The 25,070-nt window shown below is 35.6% G+C and overlaps 1 protein-coding gene across 1 annotated transcript; it reads right to left on the reverse strand.

Moving 5' to 3' along the window:
* Positions 1-17,673: 17,673 nt before the first annotated feature.
* LOC104599692 (PLATZ transcription factor family protein) lies at positions 17,674-20,918 on the reverse strand. Its single transcript, XM_010262328.3, has 4 exons — positions 20,316-20,918; positions 18,887-18,961; positions 18,641-18,781; positions 17,674-18,381 (listed from the first exon to the last, which is right to left on the reverse strand). The coding sequence occupies exons 1-4, from the start codon at positions 20,514-20,516 to the stop codon at positions 18,061-18,063; spliced, it is 738 nt and encodes a 245-aa protein (XP_010260630.1). The 5' UTR covers positions 20,517-20,918; the 3' UTR covers positions 17,674-18,060.
* Positions 20,919-25,070: the final 4,152 nt, after the last annotated feature.

Genomic DNA, 25,070 nt, shown 5'->3' on the forward strand with positions numbered 1-25,070 from the left:
ACTGCATAGATATGAGGCATGTTTTGGTGGCTTCATTAGATCGATGCTAGAGACAGCGTAGCCAAGCTACAGCTAATTATATATCTATCCGATCAATCTACTCTCTCTGCTTTTCCTTGGCACCCTAGCATAGCTAAAGCTAGCTAATTGTTGATATCTATAGAGGTCTTCTGATATATAGATATGTCTCCTAGGCCAAATGCCTAGCTTGCTTCAAGCGACAATGGGAAAGCTAAAAAGCTCCAAATTATGGAAGACTGCTGCAGTCCTTCCTTGCATTGTGTTGGTGCTTTTGGTGTTTTCAAACTTTATTAATTAGATTCAACATTTTACTCTCTCTCTCTCTCCTTCCTTCTCTCTTTATATGTATGCTTTGTATGTTTGTGATGTAAATTTAAATCAAATATAAATTTGCATCTGGTTCAATTTTATATCTATTTGTTTATAATTATAATTATAAGGGTCATTTAGTTAAATATTCTTTATTTATTAAAATCTACTCTCTATTTTATATATTACTAAATTACCCCTTATAGTTTGCATTATAGCTTTTAAAACTGGACCAGACTGGAAAAATCGGGAACCAGTTAGGTGACCGATTCCGTTTTACCCTAGAACCGTTGTTTCCCCAAAAAACCATTGATTTGATCAGCAAACTGCTGACTCGGGCGGTTGAACCATTTGAACCGTTCAACAGTTTGACTGGTTTTATTTATTAAATTTATTTATTTTTTTATCATAATTGGTTGTCCGTTCGTTTCGAAAGATCAGACTGTTCAACCCAGGAACCGGATCCCTGATTGGTTCAGTTTTAAAAACCATGGTTTGCATATATATATATATATATATATATATATATATAATTGACCGTCCATTAAGAATCATTTGTGTTTCCATGTGAGAATGGTGACATGGCCTCTTAAGGCATGCTTAAGGTTTTTATTTCAAAAATAGCTCTAATAATTCTCGTATCAACCTTTTAGAATACATATAAACAATCTCCCCATATTATAGCTTTCTTTATAAAAGGGGTGGACTGTGTGTGATACGAAAACTTTTAGGGATACTTTTGGTGTGAAATAAGAACTTTAAGGGATACTTTTCAAAATAAAACCTTGAGTCCATGCCATTTCACATTTTCCACTCGCTTTTAGAGGTCAAATGGCCATTTGGAAATGGAAATACAAAAGGTTCTTCTTTCAAACTATAGGTGTGTTTTATTAATATGCAAAGTGAAAGATAGGTTTTAGTAAATATATAAAATCATGGGGATGTCTAAATAAATCACCCTAATTATAATTTTGCAGTCCTACTTGATACAAAATTTGTACCTTTTTTGTACTTATAAACTGAAAAACTGAAATTTTTGTATCTTAAAAGCTGATACAAAATTTGCACCTCCTTCCTCCTATGATCCTATCTCAATAAATTCTTGAAAGCTGAAAATTATTTTTTTATAAACTATATTTTATTCTCTATTTTACTTGTCACATACATATAAGACAAAATCAAATTTGAACAAAAATAAAACAGAATTTATACTTTGCCTATATTTGCACCCCCATACATTTATTCAATACAAATGAAATTTGCACCTTTAACAAACTAAGCCTTAATTGAAAATGTTAAAAGAGATAAAGTATTCTTATTCTTGTCTCGTTAATTGGATATTGTGTAGGTTCCACCTGTGCAGGTAGTTGTGGGACCCGACTGAGATGACATACTTGTAATGCATACAAGAAGGGAAATTTATATGCATGCCTGTAACTTCAATTCATTCTCTGGAAGGAAAAATCAATGCTTTATTATATAGTAGAGGGGATGGGGGTAGCTGCAGCTGCCAAACTCTCATTAATTAAATTGTTTCAAGAGAGTGAAGATTATATTTGTAAAATTTATATATTATATATATAGAGAGAGAGGCACTGGTCTTGGCAAAGAGCATCCAAACCCTGAAAATTGGTGCAAGGAAATGAGAAAGGAAGAGACTTTAGAAGTACTGTGGAATGTCTGAAAAGTAATTTATTTATTTATCCATGCTTCAACTATATATACTTCCAAATACTTGTTTCCTTTAACCATTAGATGGTATTAACTTTTTAATGGATTGGGTACTGCTAAAGTTGAAGCTAGTTGTCAATTAATTGTCTGATCAACTGGTAAAATCAATTGATGCAGTTCCAATTAACCGGCCCTTTTCACCTCATGAGTTTGCTCGAGATTGAGGCTTCTGTTAACAGGGTGGTCTCTACTGACAATACACTGGAGTGGGTCTAGTTAGGTGTTATTAGAGATAAAATAATAATGAATGAATTGTTCTTTAAATTAAAGCGAAAATTATATTAAAACAAAGAGAGAAACCTGCAGTAGTACAGAAGAAGAATAAATTAATTAAGCACAAAGAAAATCAACAAAAAAAAATATAATACTTTGTTTCTACCACCTACAACTCAGCCTAAATCATGGGCAAAAGGCCATTGATATGGTTGAAGGTTGATCCAACAAAAACTCTTATTCTTTCTACAAGCAGCAGTGAAGCTCAAGATGATCTCTTTGCTTCTTGCCAATATGCCAAGTGTCAGGTATCGAATAATAAGAGTTTGGTTGAAGCTAGTAGTGTTGTCACACTTGTCCAACATAAATGAATAAAAAATTAGAACACCCAACAAGCACCATTTTCAATAGCAAATTAATTAAGAGAAGCTAGCACATGGTGAGGCATGGGGTTAGACAAGTGAACTACGTAATTATTTTTTTATATCATAATAAAGACATTCATCCATTCAATCTGTATATTTGTTTACATTCTCTCTCTCTATACATATTACATAAACAAAGGAGTAAGTGAACAACGTTATTGGTTCCTCTATCAAATAGGCACTAGGGTTTCTCACGCCTTTCCTCTGCAAAATTTACTTTTTCTTGTTTCAAAGCTCCCATAATTGAATAGAACTGTTATATCTAAATCTATATCTTATTTTGGGTTTCTTACATTGGTGATGAAAGAAATCTTCATTCAAATTTCTAGTTAATTTATTACTTATATATGTTCCACTACTTTGGGCACATTCTTTGCCAAAATTCAAATAATAATATTAATACAAAGTCGATTAAGCCAATTATTGTTTAACCCTAATTATAATTAAGCTTGCAAGAGTATATGAAAAAGGTATAATGGGTTGTGCTTGAATCCCTGCATTTGTTTTTTCTTTTAGGGAAATTGTCTAAAATTCACCATGAGTTTTCAACATTTCTCTTAAACTCACTACAACTTTTCAAAATGTCTAAATTAACAATGTGAGTAAATTTTTATTTTCCAAAACTCACATTCCGTTAGTGCATCGTTAATGCTTCTTAACAGAGGTGTTCATGTCAGCATAAATAACAATTTTCATGACCAAATTACCCTTAAATAGTGAGTTAGAGGAAAAATGGTCTTTTTCACTTTTTAATTTTCTTGTTTTTTTTTTTACATTTTTAGTGTTTTGTTATAATTTCTGTTTTTTTTTTATATTTTTCTATTTTCTACAATCTATAAATTTTCCTATATTTTTGTTGTTTATTTACAAATTCTGTGTTTTTCTATAATCTTTTGTATTTTTCCTACAATTTTTATTTTCTGATTTTGTTTTTCAATTCCTATAGTTTCTATAATTTGAAATCAATTTTTTTTTTTGTTTGCAATTTCTATAATTTTTTATGTTTTCTGTAATTTCTATGTTTTTATGTATTTTATATTTGAAAATATTTTTTTGAACTTTTTCTTTTTTTCATGTCTAAATATTAAAATGGTAATATATTAACACCCGTTAGTTTGTTTAATGTCAAGTTAGTAACATGGTGAGCTTTAGACATTTTGAAAAATTGTGGTGAGTTTAAGAGATGCTAAAAACTCATGGTGAGTTTTAGATAATTTCCCTTTCTTTTAACCTCAAAATTTACAAATTCCTATATTTGTATTAAATTAATAATAATACTCAATTTGAAAAGAATATAAATACAAATATGCTCAGTACAAGAGTTTATATATATAGATAGATAGATAGTCTTTTAATTTTAAACCTTGTATTTGCACTCATTTTAAACTGAAAGCTAATTTACTAAAGTATGGAAAGTAATAGGAAAAGGGTTGAAGCAAGGGGACCATCAATTCATGAAACTATAGGATGATGCATCAAGGTTACGTTGTGGAGAATGTATAGACAGAAGGTGTAACAAAATTTGGTTTGTGAATAGGGAGAGCTCCTGGGCGATAGGTAAATTAATTTACGTCAGTTGATGGGTGTGGGATTGATCAGTGGGTGGGTTGCTAGTAACGTTGGCATTGTCCTCTTCTTCTCTCACTTGAAGAAGAGGAGAGGTGGCACTGCTGGCAGGGGGACCATCAAACAGTTGTCTCTGTATATCATGCAAGCGATAAAAACAGCCAAAGACAAGCCCTCACCGTCCAGTCGCCAGTCGCCACTCCCTAGATATATGAAACCATGAAAACTATTTGTTCCACTTGTTTGTTCTATCTCCCCACCCAGATTGCCTAAATTCTCTCTCTTTCTCTCATTTGTTTCAACTATCTTCTCCCACTTTAACTTCATCTCTGCAAAACCATCTGACCAAATTGACCTATCAGAATCAAGTTGATGAATTGGACCAAGACAGTGCTTGGGGACTGGCATAAAAAGTAGATTGATGTTCGTGATAACTAATTTGTGAAGTTATCTCAAAAAATGAAACTTCCACTACTAATGTGACAATCTCTTAAATATTCTCACATATAGCTCAATAATTAGGACATAATTAAGTTGCAATATTAGGTCACCAATTGCTGTTCTCAAATTTTAATTAGACTATAAATGGTTTTCAAAACTGAACCGGACTGGACTGGAAGGTTGGACCGAAAAAATCAGGAATCAGTCAGGTGACCGATTCCGTTTTACCCCAGAACCGTTATTTCTTCTAAAACTATTGATTTGGTCAATAAACCGTTAACCCGGACAGTCAAACCGTTCGAACCACTAAACGGTTTAGTTTATTTTTATTATTTTTATTATTTTATCATTTTTTTTATCAGTCCGTTGAGACTATCACCTAAGAAGACATCCATACTCTCAATAGTGTTTTAGGGTTGCAGCAATAGTTATCGAGAATGCAACCCATATTCCACTATATGGCCAGTATTGGAAAACAGAAGAATCTAACTAAACATGAACATGAACAAAGGAAGTAAATTTATTAATTCACTAAGGCTTTGTTTTTTGTGCCAATTTCATCTACACCGGTGTAAATGCATGGAAGTGTAAATTCTGGTTTACTTCTGTTTTATATCTGACTGTCTTATTTATTTGTGAGATATTAAAATAATAATAAGTAAAGTGGTCCCTGCTTTGTATGAAAGAGAATGGAGATAGGAGTGTAATAGAAATTTTGTATCACTTCCGTGAGTGCAAATGAGACAAAAGTATTACAAAATTTCTATTAGATAAGGAGCACTGCAAATCATAGCAACAAATAAATAGATGCAAAATTAAACTGGTGCAAAATTTGTATCCCCTTCAGATTTGCACTGCAAAGTGCAAACAAACAGACACTAAATAAATATTAAAGTTATACTTTGGAGAAGACATGTAGATCTAACTAAATATTGTGTTTAGTTTGAAAGAAAAGGTAGAGAAAGGAAGAGAAAGGTAGGGAAGTTGTAATTAAATGAGCGTAGTCATTGTTGACAGATTTAATAGACATGCCTTGGTAAATTATAACCAGTGTTTTTGAATCGTTATTGACCCGAACAGTCAGACTGTTCATCCCGAGAATTGTCTAAACAACCAATTCCGTTTTATCCTTAATCCAGTATTTAGTCAAAAACCATTGATTTGGTCAATAACCTGTTGACCCGAGTGATCAACTGACCTGAAAACCATTGATTTAAGTTGCAATGGACTGTTCGTTTGAACCACAGACCTAAAAACCGATGGCCAAAGTGGTTCCGATTCCAGATTAGTTTTTAAAACCCTGATTATAACCATAATCCCCCTTTGCAAAACAGAATTTCGGAGGTTTTTGAGTCACTAAACTGTATTCTTTGTTTGTATTATGAATTCACAGAGATAAATTGCCTCGACTAGAATTCACACTATAACACATGGATCTATCACTCCTATTTTCCAGAGCCTATTTATACAAAGGGAGATGCAAACCTAGTTGATAGTACTACAACGTACTGTTGTGGAAAATTTAGAGGTAAATTTGGTTAAAAAATTGTTCTAATATAATTCAAGGAAGAATGGGGAATTTTTTTAAATTTAATAAAAAAACTTAAGTACTGTTTGGCAAGTCTTTTTAGGAAGTACTTACCACAACCCAAATGGCCAAAAAGCATATTGATCAGCTTTTTGGGTTTTGTCTTTAAAGATCAAGACCGTTTTGGTATCTTGGCCTACCATGATATACTGGGCTGTTAAAGAAAAGATAAAGATGGGAATTTTCATTTGAAACTTCTTAGGGCCCATTTGGCAAGTCTTTTTGAGAAGATCTTGTAGCTTTGACAGTCAAATGATGCATTGAGCTTTTGACATAAGATCTGAGCAGCCCGAAGATCGTTTGACAGATGTGCATCTTTTTGTGCATGTTCTACGCCTTTTTGCACGAGATTAAAACGTGAAAGACACAAGAAGCTTCATTTGGAGCTTCCCAAAATCATTCCAAAATGGGCTTCTCACATCTTTTCGGCATCCCATCTTTTGGTGGATAGATCTTCCGCATACCAAGCAGAAATAGACTGTTTTTTCGGTCTTCCCGGCTTGTAAAAAACCAAAAGACCGTGCGAAAAAACACACCAAACGAGCCCTTAATTTTTGACTGTTTTGAGCTTCCACAAGCTTTTGGGGTGCAGGTCTTTTTGGCTTCCCGTTTTCATTAAAACAGAAAAGTAACAGTCTTTGAAAATTCCAAAAGATATTTTGAAATGCCTTGCCAAACATGACCTTAAAATTCTCAATGACAAGAGCAACTACAACTATTGTTGTTGTCATTGAAATAAATATTGTTGATACATCCCTTTAGCAACTGATATATGATAGTACAGATATATTGAAATACAACACAAATTGAATATTTGCATCAAGAAAATTATTTCTAACTCTTTATTTGCTAAGAGAAATAAAAAATTAATTATTTCTGGACTGATAATATTACAACTAAATTTTAAGATGGTGGATATCAGAAGGGATAAGTGAACTGCAATCCATCTCAGAAATTTGAATTGCAGCTCCCTCTTAGTCTATTAGTAGCTTTCCTATAAACTGCATCCTGCCTGTGAATTTAACATCAATCCACGGGCAGGATTCAGTCCATTCCTAAAAATCTTAGCTCCATCCTAGGGGTGGACTGAACTATAAAATCCCCTTCAATTTATATATCTTCCATTCTTGAGATTTATAGTAAAATTAAGGTGCTGATTTGAGGGAATATCTCGTTTTCTTGATAATCCAGGCATGTCCTAGCAAAGGACAAAATGATATTCCTGCTTATAATGATAATTTAATATGCAGGAACACTTTTTTCTTTAAAAACAAGTACATTTTGGATTATTAAGTAGAAGTCTAGAAGTGTATCTGTTGGCCAAATTTGGGTATATCTAGAAAAATTATTACATTATTTGGGGCTACAAAACCTGGTTCTGCAATATATTATACCAATCTGAATTCAATTTGATATCCAATGCATATAAAAATATTTGATATCGAATTCGGTTTTGTTTCTCATAAGTTTAAAAGAATCAACAAAACAAACAAAACTTAAAAATAAATTACTATGATGCAGAAGTTGTCAATATATACACGAAACTGCAAAGTAATAGAAAATAAAAAGTTGTATAAAAATAGAAAATAAAGATAACCACAGCATGTCTATCATTAATTTCAAGTACCATGAAATACAGCTCAAGCTAAAAATAATGAATGCTATACTGTTGCACCATATATGTTTGCAAAACCAATGTTGTAATATGTTACACCTAACAAATATGTAAAGGCTTAACTATAAATACAAATATATACAATATATGCATACAAAATACAAGGTTTTGTATTCTATAAATTTGTATTTGTACTTCTTCCAAACATAGCCTAAAGTTCAGTTTGGAAAGAGTATAAATACAAATATGTACAGTGTAAATACATATAAAATATAAAGTTTTGCATTCTACATATTTGTATTTATACTCTTTCCAAATTGAACCTAAGGTTGCATTTATTTTCAGTGTAAATGAGGATTGGGATAAACTTTATACCCCGGTTTGAATTTTCCAACATTTGTTTTCAGTGTAAGTTTTACATTGAAAATCAATGCAAATTTCACTCACGATGGAGTTTTAATTGATTATCGATGTAAAGACTACATCGATTTTAACAGTTCACCTTTTCAATCGATATACTTTTACATTATAAAAACTTTGCACAAAAAACAAATGCAACCTTAAGGATGTTCATGAGAAGTTGAACCACAACCAATAATCTAAACCAAAAAATCTGATTAACCAAACGGACATATAAAAGCTAACTTATTGGTTATTAGTTCATTTATCTCTAATTACCGAATCGTAATCACCCCTGATTACAGTATTATGTCCTTTGTTGAGGTGCAATATTTATAGTTCGAGGTGCATTTTAGGTTATTGCTATAGGGTTACAATGCAAGACTATATGCATGTAGTAAATTGACTGTTGTTCATTATACTGTACAAACAGAAGAGCTTTCATCAATCAACCCTCCCCGACCCACCACCCACCACCCACCACCACCGGTTGATTGGTTATAAGTTTTTCCAATCTTAGGGTTGATGGGTATAAGATTTGAGTATGGGCTATACCCCCGTTGTATAATTTAGTGAATAAAAAAAATTAAGATTATGTATATTTATATACATATCTGTGAGGAAATATTGGCTCCTACCCAATTAGAGGATATACGTTTGATCAAAAACATTTTCCACTTAAATTTTAAGGTTTAAAGATTTAGGGATGGTTTGGAACTTAGATTTTAGGGTTTAAAGTTTGAAGTTTAGGGTTTAGAATTTAGGATACATGATTTATATATAAAAATCAAGAAATGGTCAGCCCTTTGGTAGGAGTAAAATAAAGCACATATCTGTTATATTTACATTTAAAAGGTCAGGTCTGTATCCACCCCTCCCAAGACTCCCGATAGACGGGATCAATATCAGATAATGAATGTCCTTTTAGCCTTTGCTTATAGATATAATCAAATTGGATAATAACAAATCGAATCATGATCGATTAATCCGAATTCAATCTGATTAATAAAGAAATCGTAATTTATAAATTTGAATTCAATTTGATTGACTAGACCCGGATAAATGGGTTGGTTCCAGATGGAATTGGATCAATATACCATTCATTTCCCTAGCTACCATGCCTACGGATGTATATGTAGCTGCAAAATCTATTTAGAGAAACATAGTACTGCAAAAGTGCTATAGAGTTGTAAATGCTGCACATTGAGATAACAAAAGTTGAAGCTATATAAATACTGATTCCCCTGTACAACATTAATGACCAATGTCATGGTGAAAATATATAGCCTGATTTGCAAGATTTACAGTCCTGTTTGTGCTTTTGCAATGCCAATACTGACAAGTGACAAATACATCACTGTTCCATAGATTCACTCATATTTAATATGGGGAGAATGCAATCAGTCCCTTAAATTTCTTTCTCTAAAGAGGAATTTGCTCATATGCCGAAAGAAAGTTTCACAAGATATATATATATATATATATATATATATATATATTTGCTGCTAAAATAGGTGATGAAGGTGAAAAACAATGTTAAAGATTCTAAGCTTAAAATTGGGCTTCAATCCGATCCAGGGGTGTAATTAGTACATGATACTTTTTTGGGGATCTTTATAGATTCCTCCACCTCAAAAGTTTTTGTGGGTCTGTACAACTCGGAACCGTGAAAAGGATAGATGGGGGAATCTATTACAGTATACAAGGGGTATTGCAATTTAGGGGGTTTAGAATAATACATTCAAAAAACCAATAAAAACTTGTGAGGGGAATAAATAATAAATTTCCAATTTTTTTAGGCCTCGTTCGTTTTTTGGGAAGCTATTTACCTAGGTAAGTGTTTCCGGGGAAAACAGGGTAAGTGTATTTACCCATGTTCTTTTAGTTCCAAGGTAAATAATGTAATGACCATTTTAGCCATAAAAATTTATTATTAAAAGAGATTATTTTGCCCAATTCAAGTTTTAGCAACTTTTCTCCCATGTGGAAAGGTTATTTATCCACTCGGGAGATGGGGTAAGTGATAAATAGAGAAAATAAATTTTCCATGGATCCCACATAAATAAAAAAAAAAAAAAACGTGTATCTTGGTTAATGGGATTTTGGTTTCCATTGACCAACTTTACCCCCTCTCAAAATTCGCCCATAGAGATAAAATTATCACGTGGTGACTATACTCTTTCATTCAATTAAGGGTCATGAGTTTCATAAATGCGAATGGCACATTTTTAAAATTGAAATCATTGCTATATATATCCTGCTTTTGGCTCCAAACCAGCAGTTATCAAATGTTACTCAAGGCTCTATTTGGTTATGTATAAAGTGAAGGAAAGTTCCCAACTTTGTTAGAAATGTTATTTTATGGTGTTTCTGGCAATGGGGTCTACTGCCAGAAAAATGTAGTGTTAACATGCTGACAGCATAGCCTTCAGTTGGAATAACATCTACCCATGAATGTAACATGTAAGTAGTAGAGATGTTCCCAACATGGGGCTGAATGTCAAGCTGTTAGCATATGTTAATACACTTTTGTTGACATCAAATGTGGGCCCATTTGTTCCCACACAAAAATGGTTGTAAACAAGGAACATTTTTAAAACAAGTAGTACTTGTTGAGAAAATGGCATTCCACAAGTCCTCTCAACTCAAATTTCACAATATCATAAGTGTTATATAAAGTGAACATTTACCTTCATATATGGTTAATACTTGCATAAATACATAGCATGTGCTCTTACACTAGTCTGATTTAATATGAATTTACCAACATTTATGCGGCAGCAGAGCTCTTTAAACCTCAGACATAGAGCTTTTGCAGGAAAACTCAAAAGAAAAGAAAAAAAGTTTACCTTGGCTCCTTAAATTTAGGACACAAGTGCCCTTAAAGCTTTCAACTAACCAATATAGAAAAATTAGTGTTTGTGTTCCAAAATTTGTTTTTGTTTTAGAAATCATTATTTTTTATCGTTCCAAGAACATGGATTATCTTCTGAAACAAAAGCAGAATGCAAAAGCATGTTTCGTTTTTCTGTCGATATGATGATTCTTAAAAAAACAAATGAAAACAAAAACATTCATGTTATAGAACACCCCCATAACATTCAATAGAATTGAATGCATTGAGAATATAAAATGTGCATATATACAAAGAATATATATGTTGATGCTATTTATTTCCCACAGAACTTCCAACCAACAGCTAGGTGACATGGCACTACAAAACAAATCTCAGCAAATTATGTGCAAATTCTATGGTATAGAAACATGTTTTGTGGTACTCATAGTACCAGGAAAGCGGGAAAGCACTGTAGAGGGCCTATAGGCTATAAATGTTGTATACTGTGTTTGTAAATATGTAATATTTACAATGGTAAGGGATCAACATTTGTAACTCAAGTATACAAGATTTAATGCCCTTCAATGCTTCTGTATATCCAAACAAACATATTTCTGTACCATAGAACCCAGCATATATGACCCAACAAGATATCATCACCAAGAACCAAATCATACAATTGGGTTCCACTTTAGGTGTGCTGACACCCAACCTACCTACAACGCATGCATGTGTGTCCAATTAATTGCTTCTCCAACCCAACCTAGATTTGATTATCAATCATATAAACTCCCATGAGGTTGATTATATTCCTTTATTTTTTCTTTGTTAGAAAGGTTCATTAGAGAAAACAGAAAGCAAAAAAGAACAAAAGACAGATAATATAATGCATTTTATTTTAGAGATAATCTGAAAATTAATCATCAACTGAACTGATCATGAACTACTAGTATTCTCCCAAGTACCCAACAAACCCTGCCCCCCTTCTTGCAGCCATGCCCAGAGAAAAATTAAAATTTCATTTATATATATGATTTGGAGGTAAAATTGAAGTATGGCATGAACCCTTTACCCCCAACATGAAAAAAAGAAAGAAAGCAAAAAAAAAAAAGAATAAATAACAGAAGAAAAGGAAGAACACAAACACAAACTTAGCACCAAAGAAGCCAAGAAATAGCACAATGTTGGGGGCCCTCAAAAAATCAAAACTTTGCAATAATTAATCTCACAAGTGGGGTTAGTTGTTAGTACTGGAGAATGGAGATCAGAGATAGTCGGTAGAACTTGGGCCCCAAATGGTAACAATAAATTCCCTTTCTAGGTGGATTTGGCCTGGGTAATTTGGAGAGCGACAAAGACATACCATGTGAGTTGTGGAATTAGTTCCCAGGATTTGATTAACTAGCTGCAGTGATACTAAAACCAACCCAGTGAAGATTTGAAATGACATGCTACCTCAGTGCCTTGCATTTGGTAGTTGGTACACAGTGGCACATTTTTTACTCAAACTTTGTTTTTCTTTTCTTTTTATCTTAGAAGTCACAGACTTACAGATGGATATCAGTGTGGAATTGAGAAGAAAACAAGCCTATAACTGGTGACTTGTGTGGCCTGGTGATGAACATAATTGAGAATTAATCTAGTGCAAAAATGTATCTCTTGAGACTTGAGAGAGAGATTAAGATGGGATAAGGGGAATTAGAGAAGCAATTTTGATGAGCATTTTGTCAAATAGGGTGTAAATTAGGGTGTTAAAATGATACTCACCCTGAAAATAGAGTCCAATTCTGATTGGCAACTTTCAACCATGTCCTTGACCAAAAGAACAAAAGAACTTTTGACGATGTCAGAACTGATTCGTACTGGTTGGGCCTTGTTCAGAATACGTATTTACCTCAGATCTGGATCAGGACCCGGATCCAAACAGAAACTTACTATTTACATAAAAGAGTCTGAAGGGCAAAGAAGCAGCAGCATTAACTCCAACCCTTTACTTGATAATAATGGATAGGATCATTTGCATATTTCCTTCTTAAGCTTCTTAATTTCTTTTCCTTTTTCACTCAACCAAAAGAGATTTGATTATCTAATTCCAGAAGATTTGCAATTTGCATGCTTCGATATTGTTTTAGTGGGCAAATAAAAATTTAATGTAAAAAAAAAAAAAAAAAGCTCCTTGGTCAATCCACAAATATTGACCAAGCAATCAACCCTTGTAAAATCTAAAGCCTTTTTCTATTTATTTCTCTCTTGAGTCTTTTCTGAATGAATTTGAATTCTAGTGTTCACACTCCACACTCCTGAAAAGTTAATAACCCAGAAAAGAAAATGTTGTTGACTAGTGAGATAATAAAGACTCGAACCCAATTGAGGTTTGTTCAATAAATAAGGGGTGTGGTATCATTAATTAGCTCTTGCCTCTTGGCCACTTGGTGTAGGTTAGAGTAGCTTATGCATGGGAAGCTTTAGGGTTTGGGGTCCAATTAATGAAACACTTGGAAACAGCCCACCAATGAAATGCAATGGATTTAAAAGACTTTGAGTGGGGTGATGTAGACTGATTTGAGCTAGCTCTACACAAAAGAAATTAAAAGACTATGAGTCTGAGAGAGGAATCAGGAAACTAGGTTTTGCAAGTTACAAAGCTGTATTAGCAAAAGTAGATAACACCTTTTTCAGGTGATGACGAAAACCAATAACAACTCTTATAACAACATTATGACCCCTTTTTAGACTTCCTCGAACTTATTCCACCTTGAAGGGCGAGGTCCTCTCTCTCTCTCTCCTCTCGAGCCGACCTCTCTGAAAAAATTTCTACCTTGAAATGCTCGTTTCAACTTGATAATTTGATAATCTCGAATTACCCAAAACAAAGAATATGATAATCCAATGCAAGGGAGACAAGGGAAGCAACCATTCTCTCTCCTTCTCTCTCTCTCTCTGGCTTAACACTTATCACAGTGCATGAGTGTGATGCAGAAGAGCAGTTATCCGAAGAAGCAAAGTCATGCAATTGTCCAATGTGTTAACTTGTGTCTGGTTCTTCTCCTAATATCCATGAGATTGAGAGTCAACATAGTATGTGACATCCCATGTGAAGTATCTGACTCACCTCAAGTTCAATTGGGTGGCGATCACATGACAATAAAGAACCTGAGAAGTGTACTTGTTGTACCGTCTCTGTGTTTAGACTCATTTCTCTGAGGCTGCTTTCCAATCTTCACCAATTATCTCCCTTGGAATATCACGTGAGATTGAGATATTAGTATTACTGTTTGGGAAATCTTGGTTTTATGGGTTGTGATCAATTTTTAGGCTCTACTCCTTAATTTTGCTCCTCATTCATGCATTCCCGTGGCTCTACCAGTTTGCTATCCCATCTGTTTCTACAAAAAATACTGCGCAGGAAAACTTCTTGATTTTCCCTTCGTAGAATAGAAACAAGAGCACAAATGAGTATGATGGGAAGAAAAGATGGACTACATGTTTGACATGTTTGGTGTTTCATGACACTTGATGTTTTTTTTTTTCTTTTTCTTGCATATTTTTTGTCATTTTGTCTTTTCAATTGTATATGGCGTTTGTGTACCTTTGTTTTGCAAAATTATTATAAAGTTAACATATGATCTTGTGTATATATCTAGCTACGTTCTATTAAATGTGCTTCATCAACTAATTAATAAGTTTTGTACTTTTATTATATATATATATATATATATGCATACATACACATATATGAATATCAACTTAGTCAATGATCTAATGATCCAACCAATTGAATTGCCCAACTATTTGACCTAGTCAGCAGGTCATGCCTCAGACATTAATTCAGCCTTTTTCTGTTTATTCTATACTTTTAGCCATTTTCATCATTAATTATTCATTTGTTGCAGTTATTTTTTTAACATGATAAATACATAATATTAGAGATGTGTCTAATTTTTTTTTGCAACTTTAATTGTTATAATTTTCTGTATTTTTCTGCGTTCTTGTTTATTTTTTATATTTTTTTTACTGATTTATGATGATTCCATTTCGAGGTCAATTTTTAAAACTTTGACTAAAAGTCATAGTTGTGTAGTGACATCCAATATCTCAAAAACTCTAATTTTAGGCAACTTTGACTTTATAAAGCTACTCGCCTTTTTTGGTGGCTCTCACTCTAATGGCAGATAGCGTTTTATAAAGATGGCTTTCACTCTACTCCATGTAGCCCTTTCTTCTAATAACCCTTTATTATGGTTCAACCTAATATGTCGAGACGAGACGGGTTTTGATACAAGTGTTTAGCATCTAACATATACATACCAAAATCACCAAAACTGATATGTGGAACATATATAATTCTGCTAATTATGTACTTTCTTTGTATTATGCCTACATGAATAATCATTTGCTTTAAAAATAGCAATCTATATTTTTCTTTTTTTGGGGGGGGAATTTATTCTTCTTCTAATGGTTTTCTTTGATTTTAGATGAATTAATTGTGCCTAGTGATGACCATAATAAGAAGCTACCTTTGAGGGCCTATCTGAGCTTTCAGTTTGATTACTGATTGTGCCCCTCCCCCTCTTTAGCAATGAAGGGAATGATGTGATGAAAAGCTCATACATACAAGAATCATCTTAAATATTATTGCTTTAGGAAAATTAAAAGCTCATATATACAAGAAACACCTGAAATAGACAAAAGGGTAAGAAATATTGCATGGTACAAAGACTATTTTGAAGAAAGATGGTTCTTTAGGACTGATTATTAGAAATGGGGACAATCCCATAATGGGTTTCCCTACATGTCTAATGGTACCTCTAGCAATAATACAAACTATCTTTTCTATTAATCCCTCAACCAGCAAGCTAATATAGGAACTCAAAACATGATGAGTTTTGTAGTTTGATAGTGTCCCCATCTCATTTTATCTATTGTTTTGTTCTTTATCTATTATGTAGTATTTTTTTTTGTTACACATTAAAGGGATTAAGACATGGGAGAGAGGTTGGACGTGAGATTCATTGACTTTACGATGGAGAGCCTGCAGTTACATCGCACCATTTTCTCATAGAAACGGTATTGGGCATGTTTGAAATCGGTGCTGTCACATAGGAGTTTTCTGAAAAAACAACATTGCTTTTATTTGGTATCATTGTTGACAGGCTGGCAGCAGCGTTTTCAATATTGATCTATATTATTGAATGTCCAAGATGATGCCACATCATTGCAGCGCTGGCAGTAATGTGTTGTTTTCTCATAAAACATTGAATTTATCATTGTTCCATACCACATTTTTCCGATTTTTAAGACATGATTTGAAACATTTTTTTCTAAAAAAAGAGTACCAACAAGATGATATTATTTAAAGCACCGCTTTCTCTGATATGACATCTACTTTGCGCCGTTTTCTAATAAAATGGCATCAATGCCAAACATCACCTATATATCCTGATTTCAGACAACCTAACCAACAAAAAGAGCCGGAAAGCTTACAAGTCATCGGTCCGGCCAAGTCTCATGATACTGATACAGGCTGTCCTAGGGCTCCACATCACCGCCTTCTACTACCCCACCATCTATTGGAGCTTTCCTAATACAAATAATTCAAAGTTTCAAAATTTAAGTCAAAAACAGAAAACCCAAAAAAAAGGGAAAAAAAAAAGTTGACACGTGTCAAGCTGAACTTGTCCGTTGATCAGGGCAAGTGAAGAACATGTAGGGCCCAGCTTTTATTACCACGTGGAAGATCTCTTAGCAGGTAGTAAATACATGTCTTGTTATCTAGACGACCCGAGTAGCAAAAGTTCTTGGCAATGCATGGGGAGAGGGAGACAAAAATATTGCTGACGTAGCCACTGTGGATAACTTTAGACTTTAGAGAGAAACCCCCCAACCATGTCGTGCCATTGAGATACATCGTACGCATCACCAAAAGATTTTTTTGCGCTTTTCTCAATCCCACACCATGGTGTACAGTGTCCACTGTGTCCCGTTAAAAGTTAAAACAAAAATTTTTAATTTAAAATAAAAAGCAAAATACCACACAGAACAGAACCAGCTCAACTGCATGAATGACTTTGTTTAATTACTCTCTCTCTCTCTCTCACAGTCAGAGTTGTGTAGTTTTCATGGGTTTGGGTCGTATCTCGAGATTTCGGTCTCTATACCAAACAATTCCCTTTTTTTAGGTCCTGGGAATTCCCCCAATGTTGTGCCACGGTCAAATTTCCTAAACTAGCCATTTTGAAAATTGGATTTGCTTTTGCTTTCTAACTTTCTTACTTCTCCCAATATTTGGATTTGCTTTTGCTTCCTAATTTTCTTACTTCTCCCAATATTTGCACTCATTTAGGGTTGGTTATATTCATATTATTATCATATCCTTGGTGTAATTAAATCATCAAATTATTTACAAATCCATCATCTTAATTGGCATAATAAGATTCAGCCGACCCCATATAATTGGAATAAAAATGATCATACAAACAAATAAAAATGAAAAATATTTCCGACCAATTAGAGTTTGTAAGACAATAAATACAAGCCGAACCGAAATTTATATTATATTTACGAGCGCAAATTCCAGTACATGGATACAAAATTGGCATAACCATGAAGAGCCTGCAATTACACGGTCTCTCTACGGCCATTGCCGGAGGTCAGTAATGGAAGTAAGCGCTTTGGAAGAGGAAGGAAGAAAGGAAGAAAGGAGAAGAAAAATAAGCCCATATATGCCGCTTCTACGAGAATATACGGTGCAAACTTGCTACAGTGAATAAATATGGAGCATAAGCCAACCCTAATGACAACATCTAATATATATAGAGAGAGGGGGGTGTGGTGGGGTGGGGTGGGGGGTACTAAAGTAGTTAATTAAAAAGAGAGAGAGAGAGAGTGATTTGGAAATGGTTCAATTTTTTTGCTTCTAAGATAGGGGAGATCTGTGAGGGGCACCCTTTCTTCTGCTGCTCAAAGAGAGGACAATTCCCGGGAGAAATCCACTTCCTTTCTTCTTCTTCACCACCTCAGAATTGGAATTCCCCCTCTGAGGGTTGCTAGAGCAAGAGGAGCCCTTGAAGTCTAGTGGGTCCTCTAGGATCGAGTTGGGGGTGATCTGACCGTCATCCTCCAAGAGATCAGAGCCGTCCATTCGTAGCCCCTCGAATTGCGAGAATGCAAAGTCGGATTCATCGAACCTGTATAGGATGCTGGACAGATCTCCTCCCTGTACCGCCACGTGATCTACCTGCAATCCATTTTCATTCTCGAGGTCACCCACGATTATCCAATGCAAACCCAATTCGGTACATCGCAGATACACCATAGAGACTCTAAACCATACAAAGTTACAAACTAGTAGCATTAGTAGCAACTTAGCAATGGTGGTTGGTTCTGTTATGTTATGCTTCACTGTGGCCGGAGCCTAGCGAAGTATGGTGAAGTCAACATCACAGCCCTTGCTTTTAAATACCGTAATCAATGAGGAGTAAGAAGAAGATATTGACCTTGCATGAAAGAGAGCAGAAGTGGAATGGCTCTTGGAGAATCCTGTCACAAGTGAAGCAGATGTTGGCAGAGCCCTTACACGGCCTTGATTGAGGTCTCTGGTTCAAGAATATCACTTTGGCACTGTTTATGGTATAAGGCTGCATCACAATTCACAGAATAATTGCCCCCCCTTTTTTTATTTTTCTCTTACTTTTACCACAATTTAAAGCTTCAGAAGAAATACTATAGTGTGTTAGTATTACCTGGACGAAGGAGCAGTCGATGAGCTTCTCCAGGTCATCCAATCGGACCACGTCGTGGTAAACATATCGTCTCACCTGTCACGCAGATCAACCGTTCAATTAAATTTAACATAAATTATAGGATTAGAGTAGGGAATCGGGGGTTTTTAATGCTTTGAAGGTGGAATTACCATCATGGGCCATGTCCCATCGCAGAACAAAGGATAGGACAAGCAAATTACAGAATCGGAGAAGTGGTAATTTCGCAAAAAAAAAAAGAAGGTGAACGTTAAAATAGCAAACCGACCCTAAACATAAAGCTTTCTTCGATTTTGGCCGGGGTGGGGTGGGGGTGAGAGAGAAAAAAAAGGGAGTTGGAGGAGAGAAAAAGAGGAGGAATTTATAGAGGGGGGGAATTATGAAACTGAGCTTTTGTGAAAAGAAAATGACAAAAATGGTGAAGGAAGCATCTGAATATTTTTTCTGAAAATTGGGTCAAACTTTCACTTTCTTGAAAGCTACAGGTAAGGAAGCTGCAGGAAAAAAAATGTGTAGAAGAAATTTGCTAAAAGAGGAAACAAACCAAATCTAAAAAACACAGGGAATCATGGAAAAGGATAATAAGATGGTGATGAGATGAAGAAAAATTCATTTAAGCATGAGAATCTTAGAAGGGGATAGGCAGGAATGATTAAATTAACAGGTTAAATGGAAGGGGGGAGGAACTTGACAGTAGAGAGAAATCATGGAAGATTGTCTGAACTGAAGCCCAATAAACTAAGCATAATTGAGCAACTGGGTGTTTGATTAATTGCTGCAATAGACACCCAGTAATCTCTGGAGTCTTAACAGAGCAGAGAATATATAACACAAAATCTTCAGTCAAAAAATATGAAGACAAATATCAGAAGGGGAAAGAGAACGGGTTGTATAATATTGAATTAGTGAAAAGGACAGAAAATGGAACTTCTAAACTAAGCAGCAAGAGCAACAATTGGACAAGTGGTATTGTAAATTAAAAGTTTCATAAAGAATCATACTCTCTCACTAACAAGTAGAAGTAGGAATTTATGCAAAACCAAAACCAATTAGGCACTAAAGAGGTTTTTTACATGTAAGCAAAAGATTGAAATAAAACAAAGAGCAGAAAATTTTGGGAAATTATAAAAGAGGAAGTCCCAATTAAGATACCTTTGCAAAATTCAGAAGAAAATCGAAAGAATCAAAACCCAGTATTGGGTGCAAACTGGGAACCACAGAACATCAAAAGAATAGAAAAATTAGGAAGAAAATTGGTGAAATTCAAAACAAGATAGCAAAGACCGAGTAAAGAAGTAGTGAATTGAAAACAGAAGGAGAAACCCAAGAGAGAAACGGAGAAGAACAAACTGGCAACTGGGTGGTTTTGCTGTGTGTTATGCTTGTGTAGTTGATCAAGTTTTCTTTTTACCTGCAGGAGAGGGTGAGATCGATGGGAAGGAACACAGTGAGGGCAAATGCTTCGACAACAATCCAAGCAAAAAATGTTCTTCTCGTTCTTCCTTCGAGTCTCGTGGGCCCCACAACCAGCAAAAAATGTCTCACTCATAAGCCCATTAAGCCACGCCGGTTTCATCACCATCTCTCTTTCTCCACTTGATTCTCTTACCATATCCCACACTCTCCCTCCTCTCTGTGGAGAGAAAAGCTTAACAACACTACACTACTACTTTCAGTCTACTCCTCCCTCTCTCTCTCTCTCTCTCTCTCTCTCTCCTCTTTCTCTCAGCTATATCTGGTGGACACTGGACAGTCCAGAGCTTCTTTAAAATGCTTGAAAACCCTAACTAAAGGCACTCATCTATTTATAGCAGAGAGGTTCTAGAAAACATAGAGAGCAAGATTTTCTGGAAGGAAATAGAGAAAACCCAGAAACCCAGAAACAAAACAAAAAGCCCAAAACCAAATAATAAAAGAAAAAATAAAAACCCAAAAACTTGAACCAGGGCAGGAAAAAAAAAAGAAAAGATTTTGATGAGAGAGAGATGAGAGACTGAGGGATTTGGTGGTGTAGTGTTTATGGCGGGAAGACAGCCCACCAGTATGTACTTTTTCTCTGCAAAAACAAATACCTTTTTTGTGTATTTTTTATTCAATTTAAAATTTTTACCTGTTTTTTTATGGGTACCCCATTACTTACCTCGGGTTCAAAATCCTGGGTCTATTACGAAAATGCCCCTGACAATTTTTGTCTAATTTTTAGAAAACAATTTTAATTTATTTAAAAACTCATCGAATTACTACAAATAATAATAAATTAATAATAGTGCTCGTATTGAATGACTCAAAACACCGGATTGTAGTCTCGTTGTCTTTTTAATTTTGGGACCTGCGTCACCCCTTCTGAATTACCAAAATAGCCTCGCATCCGTACATTTTGTACCTGTATTAATAATCCTCCTCCCTTCTTCCATGGCCATTCTTGGCCCGGGTATCCCGACCCGACCCGACCACCTCCCAGTGAATGTTGTTTCTGCTTTTATTTTTATTTTCTAAATTCTCTCTCTAGAGGGTTCACTTCAGGCTGTAATTGGTACAAACCTGGCCGGGTTGGGCTGGCGGGGCTAGGTCTTGGGGAACCCGATTCAACCTAACAAGAAGAAGAACTAACCGGTGGACCCACCCAACCCGAGAATCAACCTTGGGTCAAGATGGGCCTCACAGAGGGGTGAGTAGGAATTTCAGAATTCAGATTGTTTTTAGAATTTAGGTTGGGCTCGGGCTGGTCTGCACTATTTCCTTGCCGGATATTTTCAAATTTGGGCCGAGATTCAAGGGGCACAAACAGAAAAACTGCGGCCGGAAAAAGGGTCAGGCCGCTGAACATTTAAAACTAGGCCGCTAACCAAGAAATTCTAGAAAAAGAAAAAAATATATTTAATATGTATGTAAAAGTAAAACCAGCATACATACAAGGAAAAAGATGCTTCATGTAACCAGCTATAGAATTGAAACTTCCCACGTGGCAGAATTATGTGGCCAATTGTAACCGAACAGCTGAAATAGCTGAAGTGGCTGACTTGTTGCTTGGTCTTTTAATGAATATATAATAGTCCTATAATAAAATATTCAATCCAATGTATAATTTAGCTACTAGGAGTTCAGAACCGACTTAATAACTTATTCACTAAACACAGATCAATTAAGTCACTTAGTTCAGTCACTTCACCCATTACTCCAAGGTGAAATATCTGGAAACTTGAGGTTGTTCAAGGCAACTGACATATATGTAGGGAAGTCCAGCAGTGAGCAGTTGACCGGCTCAAATTGAACGAACCAGATGGTTGGACCACTAAAAATGGGAATCAATTTGCTTTATCCTCTCATCTGAACAATTTGCTGTTTTATTAAAACCTATCCCATTTCTATGATTCATGTGTTAATTTGCTTTATCCTCTGATCAATATTCGAAATATCATACACCGTGATACGCTGAAAGGATTGTATTCATATTTTCAACCTTGCATTTTTTAATATTTTATACTTTAATTTATTAAATAAGAGTTTCCTTAAAAATGCCTCAAAATAGGTGTATCAGTTACTAAAAATGTTATATCGAAATTTTAAATCTTACCTTTAATATCTATTATTTCAAACTTTTTTTTTTATATAAAATGGTTCACCAAAACGGTTCTCTATCCGGTCCGGTCTGAATGACTGGGCCAATCCCCTCTTTTCTTGTCTAGTTGTCTTGGGGTGGCGGGGGGCTTCAACCCGGATCCAATCTAAAGAACATCCCAATCCGGAGCAGCCTGAGGCACAGTGGGTTGAGACTTGAGGTTCAGCCCAGCCCAGCCCAGCCCAAAATGGGACTGGTTTCCATGTTGAATTGGGTGAGTGAAATAGGACGAGATTGACCCGTTTCCAGATTGGTTAAACAAGACAGAATTACCAGAATACCCATCTGGCACTGAGAAGATGCAAACGTTATATATTGGTTAGTTAAGAATAAAAACAAATGTGGCAGAGGATGGTCAAAGAAAACTTTCAAAGCTGGGGGGGAGGGGGGGAGTAGACCCACTTCCCCCTTGGACACACCCATTTGTACGGTAGGCCCCACAGGCTCCTTACCTTACCTTACCGCTTTTCATGTTCTGAGCCAATGACGCTGCCTGATATCCACATGTCCCTTCACGGCCCCACGCCCCCATCAATCCGATGGTCCGTGGACGCCTTACCCGGTGGGGCTATCTCCCGAATCGACGGCCCACGGCCGGACAGCAAAGGGTAGGCCTTGTACAACTGTATGGCTCCCAGCTAGCTTGCAGAGAGAGAGAAGAGAAAGAGATTACTGATTACGAGCATATCTTTGATTCTGGAAAAAAATTCGGTAAATTACGAAAAATATCACTGTACGGACGGGTAGAGAGAACGTGACCACTAGCCACTACCGCAGTGGCACTCTCTTTTACTTTTTCACCAACGACAAACGTTTTTTTTTCTCTCTAATAATAAATAAAAAACTCCCCTCTTTTTTCTCTCTCTCAATTTTTTTAGTGAAACCTTAGGAACACTTTTACCCTTTTAATTAGAACGAAACTACGCTTGTGCCATCCTATTTTGAGTTTGGATCTCCTGTTGACAAAATACGTTCCAAACACCCTCTAACATCGTAGATGTGCAGTGTCAGATCATGTAGGGAGGGTGTTGGAACGTATATTGTTGGCAGGAGATCCGCACTCGGACTCCCGGTTCCTAACGGTGCTGCTGAGTTGCGACTTGCGAGTTAGGACATAACGATATTCATATTCTCATCTATCTCTCTCTCTCTTTCGTCTTCGTGACAGAAAATCAGAAATGCTTTTAAGGAAAACGATTTTGATTTGAGTTGTTTGACGAGGTTGCTCTCGTTCTTTTCTCTGTTTTTCTTTCCTTTTTCTACTTTTTTATTTTTGCTGTTATTTTTCAGAAGCCTCACTTGAATGACCCGGAGGAGGTCCCACCTTCAGAATTCATTTGTCGGTGGTGCTCCAAAATCCAAATCTTGTATAATAAAAACCCTAATATCATGGGTCTATATATCCTCCCTCGGAAGTGCATCTATTTGGCGTGTGGCTTTTGTTTGCCACGTGGCAAAGGAGGTAGGGTGATATGGATGACAGACAGAATTCTTGGGTTGCCACATCAGCTAAATAAGCCGACTGAAAACCCAATTACGGATGGCCCGACTCTCGACCCGGAAATGGGTCAGTGGGGTTTATCACATAACCCGACCCACTGACATCCCTTGGAGCGACAATGTGGGGGAGCTGAATCCGGACTTGTAAAATCTAATCCAGCTTGACCCATGCTCTTAGCCTGCAGGCGTGGGTTGGGTCCTGCTCAATTATTATGCCTGAAGTGGATTTCAGCCGGGGTTTTCCAGTCAATGCACTTAAACCAAGAATTCGTTTGGGAGGGTTTTAGGCTTTTAGCTTTGATTTAACTGCTTTCGTTGAGCCACTTTTGAGGTAGTTACTAACTTCAGCTTTCATTGAGCCGCTTCTGAGAAGCTACCAAAAATAGCTTTATTAGAATTTAACTTCTCAACTCATGTATGCATATTTCTGGTTTTCCGGGTTTTTCATCAAACATTAATTCATGGATGAGACCTAACTTGAAACGCTAAAAACCATTGCATGAAAATCCTCACAAATGGGCAGTTAGTCTCACGAGATAATCGATTTAATGGCTGAACGAAAAACATATTGAGGCTCTCTGAGTTTTTACCAAACATAGCTTTTAGGTGTTCGTTTGGCATCGATGTTGTTGTTCCAGAAAACAACGACACATTAGCATTATATCGGAAAACATGGTGCTCCAGGAAATGCCTAATTTGTTAGAAACAATTTTTCCAGCTCAGTTTGAAAGGAGTATCAGGAAGGCATGGTTTGGAGCAATGCCGAATTTGGTGTTTCCTAGAACTACAGCTTGTTGATGCCAACAAAGACATGAAGTAGCAATGACAAGGACATGGCGTGGCATTGAATAATAGGTACCAACGCTGGTACCAAATAGAAAACGCTGTTGTTGCTTTAGGAAATGTCATACCTAAAAGCAACTTTTCCAAACAAAAAAGACACCGTTTTCTTAAAAAACGATACCCACACATCAGCAACACCGTTTTCTGAGATCTGCAGCATTGATACCAAACATATACTAGATTTTCCAATATAGAGTCCACCTT

The sequence above is a fragment of the Nelumbo nucifera genome, chromosome 7 (genome assembly GCF_055504915.1).
Source record: "Nelumbo nucifera cultivar China Antique chromosome 7, China Antique-T2T, whole genome shotgun sequence".
NCBI classification, from domain to species: domain Eukaryota; kingdom Viridiplantae; phylum Streptophyta; class Magnoliopsida; order Proteales; family Nelumbonaceae; genus Nelumbo; species Nelumbo nucifera.